We start from the raw sequence: 16668 nt of genomic DNA on the forward strand, positions 1-16668 counted from the left end.
ACTAAGAAGCACATTCTCAAACTTGTTGCAGAACATGACTAGTTTGTTTCAGTGGGTGATATTTTGTTTTTTGGTTGTTTTCTTGTTACTAAAGTTAAAATCTCCCTGTTAAGGTACAAATCCTCTCTTGAGCCTCTATTTTTCTCTATCGTTTTTTCCTTCCACCATAACATGGGCCTGGCCAGGAAAGATAGGTTGAGTTTAGAACAGCTGCTTATCAGAAGAGAAAGTATGTGACAAGAGAATCTGCATCCTTAAAAAAAAAAATGGGGTGGGGGGGAGAGGGAAAGGTCACATTTGCTTTGCAATTTTTATGGTCCATATATTCTTATAGAACGGGTCTGTAACATTACAGTCCCTAAAACTTGCTAGGTATTTCCAAAGTAATTCAGTCTCTATATAAAGTCTGTGAAGTCTTTTGCTCACAAGTTAAGATTCATTTTTGTTTTTGTATAGCTCTCTAGAGCTAATATTTTCATATATTATAAATGACATCTTCTCTTTTTCTTCCTAGCCCGACATCCTCAAATAAATCCATCAGAATGACACCTTCTCAGGTTACCTTTGAAATAAGAGGAACTCTGTTTCCAGGTATTGTAAATGAGCATTTTTCTTATCTGGTTTATCTTAAATATGGAGTTGTTGTTAAATGAAAATATCTTTATGGCTTGTCTGATACCAGAAATGTGCTTGGAGCATAGTAAATGCAGGGAAAAACAAACAAAAAAACTCATATTTTCAAAGAAAGCTGTGATTTTATTTAATTTTGCATATGACAAAGATAATCGGGCTATGATTTTTATTTTATTATTATTTTTTAAAATATATTTTATTGATTTTTTACAGAGAGGAAGAGAGAGGGATAGAGAGTTAGAAACATTGATGAGAGAGTAACATCGATCAGCTGCCTCCTGCACACCCCCTACTGGGGATGTGCCCGCAACCAAGGTACATGCCCTTGACCGGAATCGAACCTGGGACCCTTGAGTCCGCAGGCCGACGCTCTATCCACTGAGCCAAACCGGTTTCGGCGGGCTATGATTTTTAAATAGCATAAAAACAAGGGAAATTTTGCTAGTGCAAGAAATTGGAAAAAATACTTGGGTAAGATAACTTTGTTCCCAATTTATAAATTTTTATTTTTAGCTTCATTGTATTTTTTTGCTGTCTACTTAAGCAGTGTGAAATAATATTTATGTAAGATAGCATGTCAAAACAGTATTGTACCGGGATTATATACCTCCTTGTTTAATATACTCTGGCTATACTAGCCAGTTCCTCAAATCTGTTGCATTTCTTCTCTAGAACCATTGGGATTTTCTCAAAATATTTCCTCTAGATCTGTGTTGTGCCCCACTTACCTCTCTTTACTGTAATCTCCCATACTTTCAACTAGATTAAGGTCCCTATTTATCCTTTAAAAAATAAAAATCAGGGAAGGTATGATAACCTAAATTTATTATAAGAAATCTGGTTACTTTAGAGGATTTAAGTATTTCAAATATTTGACATGTAATCTTTGTACTCACTCTGTGCTTTACACAGGTGTATTTAGAACTCTGAAAACTCCTGAATGACTCTCATACCTATAATTTTAGTTAAGTTTTATAGCCCAACCTTACAAAATGCTCATGCAGGTGGTTAAACCAACTGTAATTCTAGTTTTTCCAGAGTAGTGCCTAAAGCTAGAAACCGAGTTACTATCAGAATGTGGAGGAATTTGTCTTGACCTTCATCATTTGGGTTCAGTTCATTATATTTTTCTTTATGAATTTTAATTATATTAATTCAAAAAGTGTTGATATAAGTTAATTAAGACTTCCGTGTGTTTATATCCAGAAAGGTGGTAGACTTTTTAAAATATATATATACTAGAGGCCCAGTGCATGATGGAATCATGCACATGTAGGGTCCCCTACACGCTTTCGCTTTCGATCACGGGGGAGCTTGGTGCCTGTCCACTGGTGCACCAGGCCTTTCAGAAGCCTCCGTCGCCCTGAAGGCTTCTGAAAGGCCTGGTACCTGAGCGGACAGGCACCCAGCTCCCACACTTTCACTTTCGATCGCTGGTGCCGGAGCAGACAGGCACCCAGCTCCCACACTTTTGATGGTCCGCGGCCGCTGAGCGGGGCTACCCTGCTGTTGAGAGGCGCAGGGGACGGGACTCCCGCCCCCTGTGCCTCTCAACGGCCGCTGAGGGGGGCTGCCGCGGACATCTGGCTACCCTGCCGTTGAGAGGCGCAGTTGGGTGTCCGCGGCAGGCCCCCTCAGCGGCCGCGGATCTGGCCGTTGAGAGGCACAGGGGGCGGGAGTCCCGCCCCCTGCGCCTCTCAACAGCAGGGTAGCCCCCCTCAGTGGCAGCGGATCCGTGCCTCTCAATGGCCGGATAGGCCACCCCGAGTCCCGCCCCCCAGCCTCCCAATCATGGGCGTAGCGGAGTGATGGTAATTTACATGTTACTCTATTATTAGATAGGATTTTTTATGGATTTCAGAGAGAAAGGGAGAGGGAGAGAGATAGATATATCAATGATGAGAGAATTATTGATCAACTGCCTCCTTCATGCCCCCTACTGGGGACAGAGCCTGAAATCTAGGCATGTGCCCTGATGGGGAATCAAACTGTGACCTCCTGGTTCATAGGTCGATGCACAGCCACTGAGCCACATCCGCCTTGCAGACTTTTGCTAAATAAGTGAAATTTAGCAAATATAGATAATTATATGTTGGTTTGTCTATTGATGAGAAGTGTTCTGATGCAAGTCATTATTTTTATAAGGTGTATTAGGTTTTTCAATGTCTTTTTTTTTTTTTAGGGTATTTATTGTTGTTACATTGCTTCTGTCTCATAGATAATTTTCTTGATCTTTAACTTGTTAATAGCTACTGTTTGAATTTCAGGAAATATAAATTATTATTTCTTTAGAATACTTGTCTGCATTTAGCGATTGCCCCTTTAAATTGGAAGCTGCCTAGAGGGCAGGAACTATGGTTTGATTACTTAGTCATCTTGGTGCTTTTTATTGGCTCAACAAATAGTTGAACAAATGAAGGAAAGTTCATTCTTCCACATCCCTCTTTTCTCTGGCTTTGGGTATGTAAAGGTGGGTCAAGTTAATAACGCAGATGCTTGTGTAATACCTGAATCTAAACCCACGTTTCCAGTGAAGGTCCTCCATCTTTGCTAAAGGGTACTCTGCATCCGGTCGAACTAATGCAACTGACTGATCTTTAAAACTAAAAGTGGAAACTTTTCTATTTATGCCACTGTAACTGGTGTTCTGTTTCTTTAGGAGAAGTTTTTGCTATATGTGGAAGCTGTGATGCTTTGGGAAACTGGAATCCTCAAAATGCTGTGGCTCTCCTTCCAGAGAACGAGACAGGTGAAAGGTAAGCATCGAAATGTCAGGTTACAGAATAATTGCAATATTCAGATTATAAATTGGGGGCCATCTAAGATGGCTTGGTATGTTTTTCTTCTTTTAATTTTAATTTTTATCACAGTTATCACATGTACGTAGATGATAAAAAGTGAAATAGCTTTACAAAGTTTGCTGTGAGGAAAAAGTTTATGTTCCTCAGTTTCTACCTCTCAACCATTTTCAACTCTTGGTTGGTTTTTCTGATTCCACCACATTTCTAAATAATAGACTTATATTGCTATTTCTTTTCTTTTTTAACTTTTAGGCAGCATCTTTTGGTTTCTCAGTACATATTCTTGATAAAAGATTTAATTTTTGCTCTAAAGTAATTTTTCAGATGTGTATAGTATTAACTAAAAGTAACAGAATGGAACACATACTTGTTTAGATAGTTTAGCTAATGTAATGAAATGAGTTCACTATGAACATTAAATACAGCACTAAACTTAGCATGGGTGTATTGGTGCCTTGGGCTGGGAAAGGTAGATCTGTGTGTCGGTTTCAGTTCTGCAGTTAACTGTGGTCTTGGGCACATCTAATATCTCTAGGCCTCGGTTACCTCATTTACTCAGTAAAGGGGTTAGAATAGAATCAGTGAATGTCAACAAAGGTGGTGCTTCTCTACTTGGGAATGTTTGGAAATGTTATGAGTTGTGTGTGTGTGTGTGTGTGTGTTGGGGGGTTGGGGGGTGGTAAGGAGAGATGAGATTCTAAATAGTATATAAATACATGCAATACCCCTAGGGAGAAATACCAAATTTGGTGATTATGAAGCTCAAATTCTGTTTTCCTATGGAGCAAATGGGGCCTGTGGACTAGTGCTAGACAAAAACCTTTTTTTTTTTTTTAAATCAGTGGATGATGTGAGAAATATACACATTGAGAGCAAGCATTTGGAAATGTTTATAGCAGTTTGACATGCTAGGGCATCCATGCATGTCACCATGGACACACCTTGTTGAATGGGCACTGTTGCAGGACAGGTTGAGTAAAACAAACGAGCAAACAAAAACTGGGCCTTCGAAGTAGATGGCTTGAGAAGCACTGATGGCAAAGCAAAGGAAAATAAAACAATACCTTAATGTACGCTAAGGAAAAGAAAAACATAAAAAATATATAGAACATCCTTGTCCCTATTTGTCATTCTAATTCTGAGCCTAGTAATAGGGGTACATACACATTTTCTTAGCCACAAGTAAAGTTCCATTGAGAAATGATATTGGAATCACAGAGGAATGGGATGTTGAGTCCTTTCAAGTGGCTATTTTTTCCTTGATTTTTCGGATCAGCCAGTTCTATGAAGTGAAACCTGTATTTTTCTGAACTGTTCCTAAAATACCCCTCTGCTCTGAACTTTTGAGCTTCCCCGTCACCTATCTTAAGTCCATTTCATCCAGCCTCATCAAAGTGATGTGAATAAAGTGAGGTAACACCTAACAACTTAACTTATGAGACCAGCCATTTTTCACGTTGTTGGCATACACTGAAATATATTGATTCATATATAGCAGATAAACAGAGCTTCACAAGCAGAAATGAAGTAGATAATACAAAATTATATCTTCTTGTAAAGGTGGCCTTCGCATCTAAGTGTTCTGTACCCCTTTTTCACAGAGTCTCTTAAGCCTCTTCATACCTACAGGCTTGTGGTGACAAGAGCTCTGTTGGGGTTTTTTTCTCTACATACAGTTAATTTGAAGGTCTTGGTATTGTTTCCTAACAATGCAGAAAACGTGAGTCACTTTGACTTTACTTGTTCTCCTTGTAGATTTTGGGGAAGGGTTTGAGGGCAATTCAAAATCAGGCAGGTGCACTAAACCTTCTCACTGCCCCTCTTGCCTGGTCTATTTTTAAATTCATCATGTTATGTTCATTCTTGCCCTCACTGAGCAGTGCTAGTTCATTTTTAACTTTGCTACATTTGCTTGGAGAACTAGAGTGAAAAAGACTTAATTGCTTTGCTTTCCATCTCTTTTCTTTATTTAGTGGTTGTTAACCAGGGGTACACATTAAAATAACTTCTGAGGGCTTTTAAAAAATACACCTGCCTAATCCTGGCCAGTGTGGCTCAGTTGGTTGGCTATCGTCCCGTGCACCAAAAGGTTGCCAGATTGATTCCTGCTTAGGGCACATGTCTGTGTCTTGGGCTCTATCCCTGGTAGGGAGCATGCAGGAGGTAGCCAATCGATGTTTTACTCTCACATTAATGTCTCTGTCTCTCCCTTTTTCTTCCTCTCTAAAAATCAATAAACTATTCTTTAAAAAGATATATATTTCCCTAGACCTTATTCCTGGATATTGAGAAATAATATTAGAGAGGGGCCACAGTATATTTTTCAAAGCTTCCCACCAGTGCTAGTGTGCACATCTGGGGCTAGTTTTATACACTCTAGCTTACTGTTTTATGGATGAAATAGTACTGGAAATTTGCCGCCACCCCCTCTCCCCCCCCCCCCTTTTTTTTTTTTGGTAGCAGAGATGGGAAATAAACTTCACCTTAATAGTTGGTAGAGTTTGCTTGGAGTCCTGTGTTGAAAATGATTCTGAGCCTATCAGGGAAAAGTAATTTGCTATCCTTGCTTTAGAGCAGTGATTCTCAACCAGTCATATATCCAGTGCTCTATGAGATTTTATCAAATTCCATATGCTCAAGCTCTACTCCAGATCTATGAAAGCAGAGTCTCCCAGGAAAAACTCAGGGTATATGTATTTTTAAACTACCATATTATTCTGATAGCTGAAGCTAAGACTGTGGGTGACAGCTGGCTGTGTATATTTCTTAGGAACTACAATTGAGTCAGAGTGAGGATAATGCCTAAAGCCTGTTTTGGAAGAGCCAGGTGGGGAGCAGTGCTAGCCATCTGGTGTCATGGAAGAACATTTGGAGCTGCCGTTTATTCACTGAACTGTTCAGGTGGAATTAATGTGTGGGTAATGGTCTGTGACAGTGGCTCTCAAACTTAAGTGTTTGTCATTAGAGTTACCAGTTAAATTAAAGATGGTTGGGCCCCCCTCCCAGACTTTCTAATTTAATAGGTCTAGGTGTGGCCTGAGAATTTGCATTTCTAACAAGCTCCTAGGTGATACTGACCATCCTTGGAGCCACACTTTGGATACCGCTGGTCTGTGGTTTGAAGCTAAAAACCACTTCTAATCATGAATTGTAGTGAATTTTAGAGTAGCATAGTTCAGAGGAGGACATTGGGTTGAAACAAGTAAGATACAGATACTGATTGCTTGGCTAGGAGAATAGCCAGAGGCTGGGCAGGACAGTTAGAACAAGGGACAATTGGGAACATGAGTTGCTGGCCTTGGCCCCAAAGCCTCTTAGCAGCCATGTAACATCTCTAGCTAGGAAAGCCTGACTCTGGTTTCCACCTCTGCACTACTTGCTTTTTCTGTTTAGAATACTTCTCCTGGCTCTTTGTATGGCTGGATTCTTCCCATCATTTAGGTCTCAGCTAACACAGTTCTTCCTCATTGAGACCTACCATCCAAAAGCCTCCTCCAACACTTCCTGTCACATTAGAAAGTTCAAATAGCCCTTACAGTGTATGTTGTTTGGTGTTTACCCACACAAGAAAGCAATCTTCTTGAAGATGGGGCTCTTTCTGCCTCATTCATCAATGTGTTTCCAGTGGTTGGTACAGTTTAGGCCTGGAGTAAATTTGTGCAGGAATAAATAAGTACTTTGGGTCACAGACCTTATTTGAGGGGTTTTATGAATTATGAAATCTTTATGCATTTTAGTTTGGTATTGATGCTGCTGTTTTAATTTTTTTCCCCCCCTCACAGCATGTTTTGGAAAGCAACCATTGTACTCAGTAGAGGAGAATCAGTTCAGTATCGCTACTTCAAAGGGTGCTTTTTAGAACCAAAGGTATGTTTTCTTCACCTAGTTTCCAGTTTCTTTAGCAGACTTCTTTCAAAAGCAACTAATTTAAGTTTGGAAACATTAAAAGTAAAAAGAGTTTGTATTGATCAAATAAAGAAAATAGAACTCTAGATTAATAACATTTTAGTACAAAAAGCAAGGAAGTAGCCACTTCAGAGACAGCCGATGTCTGTAATGGAGTTTTTAAAAGACTAATAGTAAGTATGTTGCAGTATTGTTATCATGATATAGGTTTTAATGATAAATAAATATTCTTGATAGGTAGGTATGCATTTTCTATAACTCTTGTAAACTAATTAATCACCAGTTACAAGGTTTTTCTTGTTTTTTAATTGTGAAGTGGTATAAGTATATTTAGAGGAGTATATAGCCAGCTTTTAGTGAATAATTATTTTTAAAAATTATTTCACAGCAGCTGTCTCTTAGTGGCTGCATTGTTTAATTTCTTTAAAAACTGAAGTAATTTCTCTTAGATTTTTTCAACAATGGTGTTGACAGACCAGGATCTTTCCTGAATGCCTTTGGAGTATATTGAATCTAAATCTGCTTGCTCAAAATGATTTATTATTTTGGGAGTGTTTTTGTATTTAGAAAAAAAGTTGATTCTTTTCCTCTTTTTAAAAGATACTTATTTGCTGAAAGGATTCTTTTCCTTCAGAGTTTTACCTTTGAGCACACTTGGGCTGCATATGAACAAGGGCTTAGGCAGGAGCCTAGGACACAAAACATGGATTAGAACTTTTAAGAAAATTTCTTCCCCTTTAGGGTCATGGAATACTTGTTACATATGAAAAATGCAAGCAGCCACTGTTACGTCATTCTCTTAGCCACCATTATAAAAAAAAGAAAACTGACAAACCCACTTCAGCTGTCTTTTGCACCTATTACGTTTATTCTGAGAATATATTGTAAATACTCAGTAATTAAACTTAAATTACATTATGGTTAATCATTTTGTTGGCTTATCTTGACAATAGTCTCACTTTATGACTTAAGAACATTTCTTAGTATAGGGATTATGCATCATGGCATAGTTCTTCAGTACATATTGAACAATTATGCATAGACACATAGATTCACAGCTCTCATTGAAAGCTTTTTTGTGGATCCTGGTATGTGAAATTTGTAACATGTGAAATCAACTAAATTTTACTTAAAGGGGCATTTGGACAGGAAAAATCATAATGAATCTTTTGGGCATAGTTTTCTAAAGTAAGACTATTGTCAACACAGGTTAAATTAAGCCAATCTACAGTATTTCTCCTCTTCATTGAAAATGTAACCAAAAGCAGCAAATCAGTCCAAAATGCCTTTGAAAAAATTGGCAAGAAGTCTGCTTACAGTAAGAAACAAGCTTTTCCCCTTGTAATACTTGCAAAAGTTTACAGTATGTGTTGGTGAGTGTGTTTCTTTAAGTAGGTGCTCTGTATCGTGTACACATGTACCGTGTGATGCAGGGGCTGCCATGGTAAGTATGTTTTTCATGGAATAGAGTAAATACCTACATAATATCCCATGCATATGGCTAGAGGGTTTTTCCCCCCACATGCAAACTTAAAGGGACACTTTTTTTGTAAGTTGGTGGCGCTTTTTAAACGAAACTTACTTTTTAATAAAAGTAATTATGAAACTGTCTCAATTGTGCATTGTCAAATGATAAAACTAATGTGCAAGGAATCTTAAAATCATGCAATGATGTAAATTATTGAAATATATACATTATAAATATAAAGAATAATAGGAAAGCAAAGTAATTATGAAAGCATTAAAAAGCTGAAATGGGTAATAAGATTAATTTTACTGGTCAAAGTTTTAGAAGGTGGTCTAAAGCAGTTGTAGAGCCCAAGCTAAAAATCTTGTGATCTTGTCACTTGACCTTTAGACTTTAGCTTCCTCATCTTTTAAATGAAGGGTTTGAACTATAAATTTCTTAGGTCCCTTCCATTGCTACTATTTTATTGTAAATAATGTAAAATTTCACCATTCATATTCTCTTATATTTTGCTTCTTCTGGCATATTCCTTTTAGTTTAGAAGTTGAGTCTTGCAGTCCTTTTTCTCTTAACTTTTCAAAGCTACATCTTCTCTTATACTTTGTAGAATTAGAATAAAGTGTTAATATGTTGAATTTTAAGATAATTTTATAGGTGACAAATCAAAATATTAAGTTATATAAACATAGAAAACAAAGGTAGTAGATATTCCTGGAATGAGAACATTGGTGTGAGCCTGCATAGTCCATTAATTTCATATCCTCACCAAAGTAATTTTTGAGTTAACATGCAATTTAAACATTTTTTAAAAATCCATCTCCACCCCTTCTTACTGTGGCTAGAATTAGCGTAGTTACCTCATACAGAAACGTTAGCCAATTTTTAATTATATTCTCTTTGAACTATTTCCTTCATCTCAGAGTATGTAGCCCTTTATTGCAGTAACACACTGTTTCTAATTTTTTTAAAATATATTTTATTGATTTTTTTACTGAGAGGAAGGGAGAAGGATAGAGAGTTAGAAACACTGATGAGAGAGAAACATCAATCAGCCGCCTCCCGCACACCTCCCACTGGGGATGTGCCCACAATCAAGGTACATGTCCTTGACCAGAATCGAACCTGGGACCTCCCAGTCCGCAGACCAAATATCCACTGAGCCAAACCGGTTAGGGCTATTTCCAATTTTTATTGGTGTTAACATTCACTTATAATTAGATTCATTATAAACTTTTATTCTTAATTTCTCTTGATTTTCATTTGGAACAGCCCAGGGTTATTTTGGTTTCTTTTTTTTTATCATTAAATATATTTTTATTGATTTTTTAAAAAATATTTTTTTTATTGATTTCAGAGAGGAAAGGAGAGGGAGAGAGAAACATCAGTAATGAGAGAGAATCATTGATCAGTTGCCTCCTGCCCGCCCCCTCCTGGGGATCGATCCCACAACCTGGGCATGTGCCCTTGACCGGAATCAAACCTGGGACCCTTCAGTCCGCAGGCTGATACTCTATCCACTGAGTCAAACTGATCAGGGCTGTTTTTATTGATTTTTTTTTTTTTTTTTTTTAGAGAGGAAAGGAGAAGGATAGAGAGATAGACAAACATCATCAATCGGCTACCTCCTGCACGCCCCCTATAGGGGATCGAGCCCGCAACCCTAGGCATGGGTCAACCCCCGGCATGGGTCAGTGCTCAGCCAGAGCTACACTGGCAGGGCTGTTTTGTAGTTTTAAGTGTATATGCCTTACACATTTGAATTAAATATATTCCTGAATATTTTTATTTTATTTTTTTATGCTATTGTAAATGGATGGTGTTCTTTTAATTTCAGTTTAACTATTTATTGCCAGTGGTTTATTAATATAATAAAATTCTAAATGCTAAATACCCTTAGCTGTTAACTTCATATTTGAACCATCGTATAGAGATATCTATCCACCTACCTTTGCTGTACTCATTCCTAGGTGACCATTTTCCTTAATGGTCTTATTAAAAATAGTGAAGCTTAAGTAACTGGTCTGGCCTCAGACAGCATAGATAAAAATTCTTTAGAGATCCTTTTACATGCACATTTTCCCCAAAATAGTGTAAGAAAACAATTTTAAAAGTGCACATTTACATTTTTCATGATAGTTAAAAGCAGTGCTATTACATGAGTATTTGATAATTTGTTTGGTGGTTTGTTAAAACAAAAATTTCAGTCTACATGTTGGATAATCTTTTAAATATCTCTCAGTGCTTGATGTAGCTGAGTGATGTCAATAATAGTTTGAGAAGCAATCAGTAAGACTTTTGTGTGTATGTGGAAACATAGTTTTGGGGTGTCTTTTTTGTTGTTGTTTTTGTTGTTGTTGTTGTTAGTATGCATGCCTGAAAACATTCCAGCAATCATCTGATTTAATATATGCTAAATTGTGAAATAACTCTACCCGTACTGCTAATGGAATACTGTCCTGGACTGATACTGTTCTTTTTTTCTCCAAAGATACACCTTCCACTTAACTCCAAAATGCTTAAAATTGTGGCAGCCTTTTATAGAATGGAGCTGTTCTTTTCTTTTATTTATTATATTTTTATTGATTTCTGCGAGGAAGGGAGAGCTGTTCTTTTTTTTTTTCTAAGATTTTGAAGATTGTTTTTCATGGAATAGAGCCTTAAAAAGGATTGCATATTTTGGAGTCACTATTGAGATTTTTAATATATCAATGCTCAGGTTTTTAAAAAAATTTAAAAGAACTTCAGTAAGCTAAAATTTAAGATGACCTTCTAAAGTTTAATAAAGTAGTTGTAACAATTTTGGAAATTCACGGTATTTTAAAACTTGATTCTTCCCTCCCCCCCCCCCAATATTACAACACTTTGTGTACCAAACAACACAGATTTGTAGTGTGAATGCTAGTAGACACAATTGTAAGTCATCTGTTGAATTGGCCCTTTGGACTACTCCTCAAATACTCCATTCTGTTCAAGCCCAAATTGTTTTATGCTGTAACTAAAACATGAGGATAGAGTTAATTAAAATTACTACTAAAACATATACCCTATCAAATACTTAATCAACAGGGTTATTCTTATGTGCATGGTAAAGTTCCCCTGACAAATCAATTAAAATAAAGACATCTTTTTTTTCCCTCTACCCACTTTCTTTTATTTATTTATTTTTTTTTTTATGGATTTCAGAGAGGGAGAAAGAGAATCATTGATCACCTGCATCCTGCATGCCCCACACTGTGGTTCGAGCCTGCAACCCAGCCATGTGCCCTTGACCGGAATCGAACCTGGGACCTTTCAGTCCTTAGGCCGATGCTCTCCACTGAGCCAAACCAGTTAGGGCTCCTCTACCCACTTTTTAATCCTTGTTGAGACAACATATTCATGGCACCCTTTAAGTTACCTTTGATTAGTAACTTCTATAAGAATGTAAACCCATACCCTCTTTTAGTGAAGAGGATTTTTTTTTTCTTTTGGTTAGAGTATGTTGGGGACATGGGAGGAATAGGTTTTTTCTGGCTGCTTATTAAACATGATTCCTATTTTTGTATGCAATTTGCATCTCTTGAAGATTAGAAAGTTTGATGTTTAAAAAAAAACTGGAAAAATGTAACAGGAAAAAGTTATAGTAAAAAAAAATCTAGGAAATGTAGGATTAAATGCATCTTCTCCTTTTAGTTTTAAGGAAGTTAAATTCATATTTTAAGATGAGCAATTTCACATTTACCTTTTTAAAAACATCTACCCAGTCTGCCAATTCATAAGTAAACCTTATAACAAGAAGGTATTTGTCTAGAGCAGTGGTCGGCAAACTCATTAGGGAACAGAGCCAAATATCAACAGTACAACGATTGAAATTTCTTTTGAGAGCCAAATTTTTTAAATTTAAACTTCTTCTAACGCCACTTCTTCAAAATAGACTCGCCCAGGCCATGGTATTTTGTGGAAGAGCCACACTCAAGGGGCCAAAGAGTTGCATGTGGCTCGTGAGCCACAGTTTGCCCACCACTGGTCTAGAGAAAATGAGCATTTTCCATATTATCCCAGGATAAGTGATTTGAATGAGTATCTAGTGCTATTTTAGTTTTCAAATTCCAAAAGTTTGCAAGTTTAAAAATGATTTTTAAACTTTATTTTTTAAAAATATTTTTATTGTTTATTTTTATTTATTTTGTTATTACTTAAAATATATTTTTATTGATTTCAGAGAGGAAGGGAGAGGGAGAGATCGAAACATCAATGATGAGAGATGATCATTGATCAGCTGCTTCCTGCACGCCCCCTACTGGGGATTGAATCTGCAACCCAGGCATGTGCCCTTGACCAGAATCAAACCTGGGAGTCTTCAGTCCTCAGGCTGATGCTCTATCCACTGAGCCAAACTGGCTAGGGCAAAAATACGTGTGTTTTTTTTTTGGTTGTTTTTTTATTTTATTGATTTTTCACAGAGAGGAAGGGAGAGGGATAGAGAGCTAGAAACATCGATGAGAGAGAGAAAGACATCGACCAGCTGCCTCCTGCACACCCCCCACCGAGGGATGTGCCCGCAACCAATGTACATGCCCTTGACCGGAATCGAACCTGGGACCTTCCAGTCCGCAGACCGACGCTCTATCCACTGAGCCAAACCGGTTTCGGCCAAAAATACGTTTTTATTGATTTCGGAAAGGGAGAGCGAAACATCAAAGATGAGAGAGAATCATTGATTGGCTGCCTCCTGCCCGCCACCTACTGGGGATCGAGTTTGCAACCTCCATGTGCCCTGACTGGGAATCAAACAGTGACCTCCTGGTTTATAGGTTGATGCTCAACCACTGAGCCACACCAGCCAGACTCTCTGGTTATTTTAAGTGGCAGAATTATCTCTTAGGTTTAATTACCTAATGTGCCTAATCTGTTACCTACTTATTTGTTATCACTTGGCGACTTTTACAAATATCAATATTGAAATCCTATAACATGTTATAGGAGAGTATTTAATGCCACCTAAAGATGTATAGAGAGAAGCTTACATGTTTCAGGCTTTTTAATAGTATGTTTAGATATGCCTAGGAAAGGGCTTGAGGATTATATATGACAATGTTGATAGTAATTAACCCTAAGTGGTGTGATAATGGGTGACTTTCATTTTTTCCTTTTTGCATCTCTGCATTTTACTACATTTTTCAGAAGACATGAAGGTTACAGTCAAAATTTGCTTTTAAAATATGTATTTAAGAGTTTCATTTTGACACATAAGTTTAATTAGTCATTTTAAAGTAATTAAAGAGTAATTAGGAAGCATTTAATACTTCAGTCTCTTATATGTTGGAAATCTTTATTGGTAGGTTCATTCTTGTTTTAAAATTTGTGTAGATGTTATCGACATAAAGTTTTATTTTCTTAGTAAAAGAACTTGATAATAGGGAACAATATTAGGAGTTATCACACTGTATGAATTTAGAAACTCAAAGGCATAAGAAAGTAAAACTGGATGTTAGTTTCACTTTTATCAAATTTGTTCTTCAAATTTACCGGTGTGTGTCTCCTTTCTTTTAGGGTTTCCTGAGCTCTTTAGAAACATTGGTTACTGTGATAGGAGAAATCTGATGTTCTTCCTGTTATCTACTTACTATTCTTAAATGTATATAGTAAAGAACTGTATTATGCCCTCACATTTCTTGAGTAACTTGTGATAGTTGATCTTGAAGTACTTGTTTCTACTATTCTATAGTCATAGAGTTTAGGCTTTATCCAAACACCTCAAGAGTTACTTAAGATGAGATACTTTATCCAGTAACACCCCATTGACTGGCTGATATACCAAACATAAACTATATTTATGGTTAACTTTAACTTAGGACAGAATATCAGTTAAAAATTAAAATTTCTTTGAAAAAAATTGATTATTGTAGGCAGATTTAAGAATGGGTTTAAGGCGGTTTTATGTACCAGTTCATCCCATTTTTCTTTGTTTACTCTCTCATCCCCATTTTCTTCCAGCACTCATCATGATTTGTGACCTAGTACATTCCTGATTAGGGGCGTATAATATTGATAATTAACAAGATGAATCTTTTGGTTTCATATGTAGTATTAATTTAGGCCGCAAACATCTAATGGAGTCATGGGTAGAATATAAGATATAAGAAATTATTGCAGACATTTAACTTTTAAATTGCAGACTATCGGTGGTCCATGTCAAGTCATAGTTCACAAGTGGGAGACTCATCTACAACCACGATCAATAACCCCTTTAGGTATGGGCATTAACTGCATCTGTTTGAGGCATATGCATAAGTTACTAATATGCTGCACAATGGCTTAGTGGGATTTAATAAATTTTTATTCTAAAGTTTAAGGTCAATTTTCACTTAGCATATCATGAATCTTACTTTCAAAGCTAAATAGTTCTTAATTGCCTTTCTCTATAAACTATTAGAAATGCTTAATTGTTTTTATTTTGAAGGGTTAATTTATTGTCGACTTTTTATTTGTAGTAGCAACAAAGTTTACAAAGTAACATTCTTCTTTGCTGAGCATCCATGGCTTTATTGATTACTTGCTCAGATAATTTAGATAATTTTCTTTTTCTTTTAGACAAAGAGGAAAGGAGAGAGGAAATTGATTTATTGTTCCACTTATTTATGCATTCATTGGTTGATTCTTGTAATGCCCTGACTAGGGAACAAACCCGAAACCTTGGGATATCAAGATGATGCTCTAACCAACTGAGCTACCCAGCCAGGGCAAAAACAAAGATTCTTACATTTTTAACTTTAGTGAGAATAGAGCAAGTTATTCTATTTATTCTGTGTGGGGGTTTTTTTAATAGTAAATACTTGAATAAATTTGTATGAATAAATTCAAATTTCTTGGTTGTAGCAGACATATTTTCCTCTTTATTTATTTAAGTACCTTGCTGGCTATGTTAAAATTGATATTCAGATCAATTTATAAAAAACATTATTCCGTTTTCTTATTATGCCTAAAAAGGCATTTCTCTTTACACAAGTATTTTTTAAAATTTCCTTTTCCATACTAAGATTAAAACTTGAAGTTCATTTCACATACATTAAATTATCGATTCATCTGTAAATTGACTCATTGCTGAGAACTGCATCTTTCAGTGTTTAAGGAAAATTAGAATGTAAAGATAATAAATGGCTTTCTAGTTACCAGCTTAGAAAGTAGTGAGAGATTCTGCTTTACCCTATAGTAGACACGTTTTGTTTAAACAGCTATCTCATTTCATCCTCTTTATTGGATTTTCTTTTTATATGTTTTAATACATTTTTGATATTGTATTTAGGATTTTTCTGATAGCATATTTCAGAATTATAATAGTTCTATACTGAGGTTGGAAATTATTAGGTACTGAGTAGTTTAAAATAATTTGCATTTTGAAGCATCTTGCAGTTAAATGTATTATTGTGAGAAGTAGGATGATTATGTTTCTGATCTTTTAAAAATGAATTTATATCTTTGAAAAATAGAAGCTCTAAACTTAAGAGCTCCATGAAATCTGTCAGAGAATCTTCCTTGGGAACTATCACACTAATTTTGACAAATATTTCAGACCTATGTGTAAAGTAAACAGGAAAGGAAAGAGCAGGGAATTAGTATGTTATTCTGAGGGTGGGGTTTAGTAGCTTATCTCATTTAGTTGAAATTTCTGTTAGAAGGGCATGTGCTAGAACTTACTGTTTTGATAGTTCCTCACAGCTCTAAGTATACAGGTAAGTTTATGCTGTTTGTAAAGCTTTTAGCTTGGCTATAGAGAATAGTGGAGATTTGAGGAGAATTACATTTGAGATAAGTTCAGAATATGCATTACATAAGAATAAGCATTTTAATTGTGCCAAGACCTTTGGTTTGAAAAATGAA

General features: G+C 36.3%; 1 protein-coding gene across 2 annotated transcripts in view; it reads left to right on the forward strand.

Annotated features, from left to right (window-relative positions):
* Positions 1 to 16668, forward strand: part of GPCPD1 (glycerophosphocholine phosphodiesterase 1) — a 64660-nt gene that overhangs the window by 6092 nt on the left and 41900 nt on the right. The window contains exons 2-5 of one of the 2 annotated variants that reach the window (XM_079784522.1): positions 515 to 591; positions 3293 to 3389; positions 7217 to 7301; positions 14966 to 15041. In XM_079784522.1, the coding sequence (XP_079640648.1) occupies positions 543 to 591; positions 3293 to 3389; positions 7217 to 7301; positions 14966 to 15041 (307 nt within the window). In that variant the 5' untranslated portion in view covers positions 515 to 542. Of the gene's footprint in view, positions 1 to 514; positions 592 to 3292; positions 3390 to 7216; positions 7302 to 14965; positions 15042 to 16668 lie in introns of those variants that run through there. The other variant, XM_079784523.1, reaches the window with a different exon arrangement.

This window comes from Cnephaeus nilssonii, assembly GCF_951640355.1.
Source record: "Cnephaeus nilssonii genome assembly, chromosome: 11".
NCBI classification, from domain to species: Eukaryota; Metazoa; Chordata; class Mammalia; order Chiroptera; family Vespertilionidae; genus Cnephaeus; species Cnephaeus nilssonii.